The sequence below is a fragment of the Temnothorax curvispinosus genome, unplaced genomic scaffold, assembly GCF_003070985.1.
Source record: "Temnothorax curvispinosus isolate PA1 unplaced genomic scaffold, ASM307098v1 QBEX01003970.1, whole genome shotgun sequence".
Classification (NCBI taxonomy): domain Eukaryota; kingdom Metazoa; phylum Arthropoda; class Insecta; order Hymenoptera; family Formicidae; genus Temnothorax; species Temnothorax curvispinosus.
Genome location: NW_020213750.1, coordinates 1 through 9,332, shown reverse-complemented (window position 1 = coordinate 9,332; position 9,332 = coordinate 1). Strand labels below are relative to the sequence as shown.

The window sequence follows — 9,332 nt, the reverse complement described above, 5'->3', positions numbered from 1 at the left end:
AGTCGCTCGGATATCGTGGTCGCGGTAACACGTATATAAGATTCGCTCATACAATACGGACTTAGCGCGTAGTTTAGCGCAGCGATATATTACAACCAAGCACTCCCGCGTACTTGCGCGTTAAACATAACTCGTATAACTATTGCGAGCGGTAATTAATTACCATTTATAACAACGTTCGTCGAAAAGTGTCAGCGTGAAGCGCATACGGCGCGACAATCTTTGTAATCAGTTACGACGATCTGAAATAAATCAATCGTTTGTTAATATACGCAGTGTCAAGTTAATTTGAATTACTTACCTGCGACTTACCTCGTTCTACGGCATCGTTCCATCGTTGTCCAGCGGCGTTCCAGTATGCGATTAGGCGAGGATCTGGGACAGTTAGCGGCAGTTGAGATCCATCCGGGGCGAGAAGCTGAAAAGGAAATTGGCTGATTAATTAAACATATACATTTCCTACTTACCTGTTCCGTCGGGGGTGGTCCCACGTTGTCCATCGATGATCCAGCAGTGGGGAGGCAGCGTCGGGGCGTCGAGACATCCTGCGTCAAGGACCTGAAAATGAAAGAGAATTAATGGAGTATTGTTGCAATATCGTGCTATAATTTCAATACTTACCTTCTCGGTATATCAAGGTTAAACCGAGTGGCGACCGTTTGATAGGCAAATCTGGCTGAGATTTCACATTTTCGTGTGATCCACGTACCCAGAAAGTGAAGTCCGGTTACAACTTCACCAGGAATCAATCCTATTGGCTGCCGCTGTCGTGAAAATAAATGAATTCAATGGAATTATCACAAATATGTTAAAATGACCGGGAATCACTCTGGGTCACAACCCTATTGGTTGCCAAATCTGCTCTTTGGGAACAATAAATAAAATTAACTTAAAATCACGCAATATTATCTTTGAACCAATCATGGTTCGTCTTTCACGCATAATAATATTACATAAAGTGTGTAAAGTGTGAATAGTGTAATTATACTGTAAATATCTTGAAAACAGTGGGAAAAATGATATGAAGGTGATTAAATATTAACTATTAAATATTGTTTTAGACTTATGGTTGTTGTTGAATTAAAAACGAGTTGTATAGAATAAAAAAATCAAGTAAGTAATGAAAATTGCAAATAAGATAACTATTGACACTAATATTAGAATTGTATATCTGTCAGGGATCATGGTAATAATGGAATATCGTTCTTTAATGAATTTTTGACTGAGTCGAGCTCCTATTGGCTCTTGCAAGGGAATAACGTGAAATATTATAGAAATTGTCTTTCTATTATGACCCTTTTGGTCGCTCTGAGTGCTGAGTGTAACTTGTTCTGTAATAGTGTATGTATCTCCTTAGCCTAATTGCACACAAAATATATATGTTAATAAACACTCAATATAAAATAAAATATAAAATAGTTTAGCTCTCGTGCAACATGGAATCCCTGCTATGAATCATCGCCTACGATTCGGTCCTGAGGATCGCTCTTCCCGCCAATTGCTACTTAACCGGGTACGCGGACGACGCGGCGACGTGTACCTGGTGGTTGGCGGGAGACCATTGTGCTGGCCAACGCCGCTGCGGCGAGCGTGGTGCGCTCCATAAAGAGGCTGGGCCTCGAGGTGGCCTTGCAGAAGACCCAAGTTACTTGGTTTTTCGATCGGTCGTTGCGGAGACCGCCTCCAAGAAAACTCAGCCTCAAAATGGAGGGAATTCGCGTCCCTATTAAGCCCAGCCTCAAGTACTTGGGGCTGTGAATCAGGAAGAATAGCAGTCTCGGCAAGCAAATTGCTCGCATAGCCCCTAAAGCGAGGACCGTGGCAAACAGCCTTGCGAGGCTGTTGCCAAATATCGGCGGGATTGGCGGGCGTGTGCGTCGCCTCTATGTGACGACAGTCCACTCTGATGCTTTACGGAGCTCCGGTGTGGGCGGAGGAGGCAAGGAATGACCGCCTTAAGCGAGAGCTTGTGGCGATCCAGTGACAAATCGCCGGAAGAGCCGCCCGCACCTATCGGACCGTCTCACATGTGGAGGCGACGACCCTCGCAGGTATTCCCCCCATAGACCTGATCGCCTTGTCCCAAGCCGAGATGCACAGGCGGGTTAAGGAGATACGGGCGGGGGGAATCGTGGAACTTATACCACGACAGAGGGTCTTGCTAGGACTGCAGGTTAAAGAGGCCCTCCTCCGCAGCTAGGAGGAATATTTAGACAACCCCCAGCTGCAATCAGGGAGGAGGGTCAGAGAAGCCATCCGACCCGTCCTGAGAGACTGGGCGGGTCGAAAGGAACGCGAAATAACGTTTCACGCGGCGCAGGTGCTCACCGGGCATGGTTGATTCGGAGAGTACCTGTGCCGCATAGGAAAGAAGCGCACCACAAGCTGCCATCACTGCCCGGAGAAGGCAGACACGGCGCAACACACGCTAGAATTCTGTCCCGCGTGGGACGAACAGCGCCATATCCTCCGAAGCAGTGTTGGGCAGGACTTCTCCCCCAGGGCCATCATCGCCGCGGCGGTTGAGCCTAGAGGGGGAGAGGACAAATGGCGGGCATTCGACTCCTTTTGCGGCAGCGTAATGTCGCAAAAGAAGGCGGACGAAAGGATCAGGAGGGGCAAGGTCGCCTTTCCTCCTGGGGCCCAATTCTGTACACGTTTACCGATGGTCGTCGGTGTCGTTAATAGCGTTGAGCGACACGTATCGATAAAAGCTATTCTGTACGCGTCCTAACGACGAACGCGTTTCGACGACCGTCGGTCATGCGTCGGTCATGACCGACAATGTCGTTTATGACCGACAACTTTTATCGAGGTACCCCGGGTAGGACGAAAACGTTCTACCGACAACTTTTGAACCGTCTGATTGGTCAGCGAAAGAAGTAATAGTTTATAGGTTATCAAGAAAAGTGTCTCGCCTCGTGTCAAGTGTAATAGTTTATAGGTTATCAAGAAAAGTGTCTCGCCTCGTGTCAAGTGTATGTATGTATGTACATACGCGCTAGAGACGTAAAGATACACGGTATGTACACATATATTATTATTTTTAATTGGGGATCACAAATCTGAAAATAATATAACAAATTTTATTTACAACATAAAAATGGAACAAATTATATTATATTAATATATGTGTACACGGTATGTACACATATATCAATTATTTTACAACAGTATTTTGTGCACGATTGTTACAATTATCTAATATATTTTTTTTTTATATCTCGCAGCACCAGGTACTTATACTGCAGTTTGCCTGGCGAAGGGCGTGCTGAAAGGCCAGCGAATACCAACAAAAATTGGTCATTATCAAGAGAAACGATAGTGTCTCGTGCCAAGTGTACGCACTACAGACGTAAGGATACACGGTATGTACACAATAACAGTATTTTGTGCATGATTGTTACACACACAAGCATCTAATATATTTTTTTTATCTCGTAGCACCAGGTACTTATACTCCAAGTGTGGTTGCAGTTTTCCTGACAAAGGATGTGCTGAAAAGCCAGCGAATACGTAAATAGTTAGGTATGTAAGAGTTGCAAAAGCTGTCACAGTAAGTTGTTTACAGGAATAATAGCGTAATAATATAATTTTCAACGCTTGCAGCACTGCAAAGAAAATGGCACACGAGTTTCTCGCTTGGGAACATTTGTTGTTACAAAACAGAGTTAACAATATGGAACGTCGTGTACAAAGAAGGGAGTGGCGAGATAATCATGATCCATTCAAGTTATTGGATGATATGTTTATTAACTTATATAGAGTAAGTCCAGAAATTGCTATGGATTTGATAGACATTTTGGAACCACGATTGCAACGTCAACGTATAGACGGTCTTAGCACAGAACATCAGGTATGAATTATTTAAATATTTTTTGTGTAAATATCTTCATTAGGCTTATCGATTACATATTAATAAGTAATGCAGTTTATAAAGTTTGTAATATATGTTATTTAGAAATATACAAAAGGGGTCTGGTAATGAGACGTTTAGCAGAATGTTATTTATTTTGCAACTTTTTGACGTTTAATGTTGATTCAATATGCTATATGGAAAAATATTGTTCGTTAAACATTAAGAATTTAAATAAATCACAACAATAATGTAGATTTTTTTTAGTTAACTAAAATAAGAAATTTTTAATGGTAATGTTATATATTATATTTAAAATTATAATTGAAAGAATGAAAGAAATTTTATTTTTATAGATATTAACTGCTCTGCGCTTTTATGCAGTTGGGTGTTACCAACGTGCAATTGGAGAACAATGGGACATTGCTGTTAGCCAACCTACTGTCAGTAGATGCGTACGAGCTGTGACCAACGCTATTAATGACGTCTTACTTCGTCGTTGGGTACGATTTCCCATGACAGACATTGAACGTTTTGCAGCTAAAGAAAAATTTAGAACTGCACCTCAACCCTTTATGGGTGCTATTGGAGCAATTGATTGCACCCACATAAATATTTTGGCACCTCGACAACATGAGGAGGCTTACGTGAATCATTGGGGTGACCATACACTCAATGTCCAAGCGGTACGTAAAGTACTTATAACAAAATGTATTTGTAATGTATGCCATGACTAGAGGTGTTAAATTTGTAAATATAATTTGTTCCACTTTTATGTTGTAAATAAAATTTGTTATATTATTTTTAGATTTGTGATCCTGAATTAAAAATATTAAATGTGAATGCACGATATCCAGGTGCCCGGCATGACGCGTATATTTGGTCAAATTCTCCCGTACGTCGAATCATGTAACGACGATATAACAATGGAGAGCGCAATACTTGGCTGATAGGTAAGCTGTATGTTATTAACTTTATTAAACGAACATACATATAACTACATGTATAAGTATAATACATATTATATTTACACATGTAGTTATATGTATTTTTATTTAATAAATAACATATATATTATATATGTACTTGTTTCTAGGTGACGATGGTTACGGACTTGAACCATGGCTATTCACGCCTTTAAAACATGAAATACCAGGTTCTCCGAGATATCAATACAATGAAAATTTGTGCAGCGCAAGGTCATGTGTAGAACGCTTATTTGGTGTATGGAAAGCAGTATTCAGATGTCTGTCAGCACAAAGGTAATTAATGTACGAACCTGATATAGCTGGTAAAATAGTCAACGCATGTGCTGTACTACACAACATGAGAATTGCACATCGTTTGCAAGATATAGAAGTAGACGAACAAGAAATTTTACATCATATACAGATGAACGATAGAGCTGTCAGACAGGATGAAGCTTTACCAGGGCGAGCAATTGCGATTCGCATACAAGACAATTTCATTGCTCGTCAGTATGGTAGAATGTAAAATGTGTGTAATGTGTTGTAAAGAACTACAGGAACAACTATCGGCGTATAATAACACGGTACTCTATCATACTTTAATTAATTATCACACTAATTATCACGAACGTCATTGCGATTGTAAATAACTTAATCAATTTTATAAATGCGCATTGTTGTTACAGAATAGCGAATGAAAAGCGGAAATGAAACGACTGCAGATGGCCTTGTTGCGTACAAGCGTGAAAGAATGTGACGTGTGCAAACAGAGATTTGTAAGTAGGAGAGATCAAACATGTCAGACGATGCCGAACAACTTATTGCGACTTTGTCGGTCTCGATCGAAGACTATAAAAGAACTCGAGAAGCAAATAGAAAAGTACGAGAAGTTGTTCCATTCCAAAAATTCATGAATTACGAGAATATTTCACCGCGTTGCCATATACTGATTAAATTATCATCGATTACTGTAATTAATAAATTAACATTGCGTAATTCTACATTGTGTCCTTCTGGTGGAATTTAACATTGATGGCTCTAACAATTGCTCTAAAGTTCACATAATGTATAGAGCATATAAAATGTAAATATTTTTAATGTTACGATAATACAAGATTTGTATAACAAAGAAATGTAAAATTTAAATTTAATTTTATTTAGAGTACATATTGGCAAAATCAAATTTCTACTTACATGATTAAAATATTGCTTGATATAAAGATTTTGTGCAAAACGTTTCCTATGGAACGTGGAAAAACATTACAATATATAACTTTCTTGGCTTTCTAACTATAGGATTACTTCCTTTCATGTATTTTTCTTTCTTTTTAACAGAGATACTAAAACGTGTAATTAATACTTTTACTTATGTATCTTGTATATTTTGCAAAAATGTATTGACACTTGAAGAAGTTCTGTATAACGTTTTATTTTCGAGATATTTTGTTGTTCACAAATTATTTAATATTAATGATTTGTCAAGTTTTGCTTTCTTCGTAAAAGTGTTTTATTCAGTAATGTAGCTTATAATAAATACATGAACACAAATTGAGTTTCCATCTCATTTTTTCTTCTTTGTACGAACGGACCACTATAACTTTATCAAGTTTTCCAAAACAAAAACAACGTAATATTATGAGATAAGAAATAAAATATAAGAAATAAACTTTAAAAGAAATAAACTATAAGAAATCAATTATAAGAATAAACTGTAGACTCTATAACTCTCTTACAGACTATAAGAAATAAATTCTCAACATCATTCTATTTTATCTAGTAAAATACTGAGAAGCTTATGAATCTGTCCCTCTACTACGATCCTTTTTTCTTCTATCTCAAGACGCTGGTTTTCCAATTGTACGCGTTGTGAATCATTTTCTGCCATTTTCATGGAAGCTTCTGCGAATAACTGTAATAAAAAATAAGGTAATTATTGTTATACAAAATTGTTACACAAATTTTTTGGCAATAAATAAATCATTCTTGTTTAAAAGAGTTAACGAAAGAAACAAAAATGCAATAAAAATAATAGCAAATGTAAATATTTACTTTTAAGGCCTCAGCATGCTTATCTGCTATATCACCAAAGTTTTCACGAGCTTCTTGTAGTTGCACTCCGATTCGTTGTCTATGTCTTCCTACAAGATAACAAATCACGATACCATTGTTAGAAATACGTTAGTGTATTTAACAAAAACATGTAAATTAGCATTAAGCTCGTATCAGACTACGGATTGGGATTGAGATTAGATTAAATAATTTAATCAATCAGAAAATTGATCTCAAGTTCTTAGAAACTTTGCTCGGATTGGTCAAATTTAAATCCAATCTCAATCCCAATCCGTAGTCTGATACGGGCTTTAGCAAACTATTTATTAGTAATATTTTTAGTTAATATTTTAAATATTTATTTATAAAAAAAATGGAGAAAAGTTTTTCAAATAATTATATACAACTGTTTATCAAAATTGATTGATACATATATTATGATATGTATATTTACTCACGATTACGCTGAATTTCTTCGGCTCTTTGTCGACTAGGTGCAGATGTAGTTTGCGAATTGGGTGCAATATTTTCTTCAGCAGCAGAAATGTCTTCAACATTTCTTTGTCTGCGTGGATTAATGACATTATTAGAGCACGGTTCGTCGTTAACGTTTTCACGAGCTTCTTGTTGTTGCACTCCACTTTGTTGTCTTCCTGCAAAATAACAAATCACGATAACATTGTTAGAAGTACGTTAGTGATTTAACAAAAATACAAATAATACTAATAAACATGTAAATTAGCATTAGCAAACTATTCATCAGTATGTAATATTTTTAGTTAATATTTCAAATATTTATTTATATAAAAATAGACAATTTTGTTAAATAATTATGTAAAGTATTCAACAAAATTGATTAATACACGTATATATATTATGTATATTAACTTACGATTACGCTGATTTTCTTCGGCTCTTCGTCGATGAGATGCAGGTATAGTTTGCGAATTTCCTTCAGTAGCAGAAATGTCTTCAACATTTCTTTGTCTGCATATATTAACCACGTCATTGTAGTTCAGTTCGTCTCCAACAGCATCTTCTCTTTCCATACTTTCAGTTTCATTTTCTTCAAAAGTAGGAAGTACATGGCTATCTAAACATATATGACAATTTTATTAAGTTTCAAACTATATTTCAGATTTAACATATTGCAATATGTATATTTTTATTATCAATCTTATAAATTTTCTTACTATTAATACTCGTACCTACCAACAAATATATCTTCAATAGACGTGGTTGTAGGTGTGTAATCTAACACATCTGTTTCCCCTCTTTCCAATCTTTGTTGATGTTTCTGTAAAATCATGTACAAATGTCTGCACAATTCCGTCTTAAGGCAACTAACAACACAAATAAGGATAAGAATTGGTAATAAAAGCCAGGTGCAGTAAATAAGTATTTTATTATAATACAAAAATAATTACAATCCCTGAGTAATTAGAATGGTATAATCGCATACGTTTCGACCCTTTCTTTAGGTCATTTTCAGCGCATGATATTAACAAATCATAACATCACATTGGTCACAGTTTTACGCACACAAACGTTTAAAAAGACTTGAAAATATTCAAAAATAGCACATTAGCTCTTTGACTATTTGTAAGCCTTTTTAACTGTTTGCGTAAAACTTCGAACAGTATTATCTTGTTGTAATTTGTTAATATTATACGCTGAAAATGACCTAAAGAAAGGGTTAAAAATAAGTACGCGATTATACCATTGTAATTCTTCAGGGTTTTTAATTTTTTATGTATTACAATATAATACTGGCTTTTATTGCTAATTCTTGTTATCCTCATTAGATTTGTTCATAACAGCTAGACCTCTGTATTGTTTGTTTATCAACTTTGCGTGCGTTTGCGTGCGTGCGTGTGTGTGTGTGTAAATAAATGTAAGTATCTTGAGTGTATCTTACAATTGTTATACAAAATAATATACCTCTTCTTCTGGAGTACTGTCAGGACAGTTGACAGATCCTTGGACATATTCCAAACCCATACAGGCAATGACACGCTGGTCCATCGTACTCAAGGGTTGTGCAGTTACAGGAAAGTTCCCTGTTCTCTGCTTTTCATTTCGAAGCTTGGATGCTTTCTTTGATGCAGTACTTTTCATATCTCTCCAAACCTGTAGAAAAGTAATTAATATTATACATTATATTGATTAATAAAAATAGTACAGTTCTAAAACAATAGACTTATATAGTTAGATGTTCTCTAAGAATCTATATTTCATACCAGATTTTTCAAAATTCTAACACAACAAAGATATTAATATTCTACAGAGTAAATGAGACATTAATATACATTGTACATAAGCATGATGTAGCAAAATTGCTATAATTAATATACATAATAATGCAATAAACAGTAACATTCACTCACTCAGTAATGTAACTGAATAATAATAGAACATATGCATTATAATACTTTCACATCGACAAGTAAAAAATTTTA

General features: G+C 36.2%; 1 protein-coding gene and 2 long non-coding RNA genes across 3 annotated transcripts; 2 read left to right on the top strand and 1 right to left on the bottom strand.

The window, feature by feature from the left end:
* The first annotated feature begins 2,730 nt into the window (after window positions 1-2,730).
* LOC112453065 lies at window positions 2,731-3,707 on the top strand. Its single transcript, XR_003040567.1, has 4 exons — window positions 2,731-3,022; window positions 3,231-3,368; window positions 3,445-3,528; window positions 3,610-3,707. It is a non-coding gene; the product is annotated as an uncharacterized LOC112453065 (long non-coding RNA).
* A 768-nt stretch (window positions 3,708-4,475) lies between these two features.
* On the top strand, window positions 4,476-5,288 carry LOC112453064. The gene is made up of 3 exons (XR_003040566.1): window positions 4,476-4,542; window positions 4,665-4,809; window positions 4,953-5,288. It is a non-coding gene; the product is annotated as an uncharacterized LOC112453064 (long non-coding RNA).
* A 1,033-nt stretch (window positions 5,289-6,321) lies between these two features.
* On the bottom strand, window positions 6,322-9,003 carry LOC112453062 (the record flags this gene model as incomplete). Its single annotated transcript, XM_025013607.1, has 6 exons — window positions 6,322-6,733; window positions 6,874-6,962; window positions 7,332-7,526; window positions 7,766-7,966; window positions 8,086-8,170; window positions 8,815-9,003. Coding segments are annotated over 6 exons (909 nt in total), but the record flags the coding sequence as incomplete, so codon positions are not given.
* Window positions 9,004-9,332: the final 329 nt, after the last annotated feature.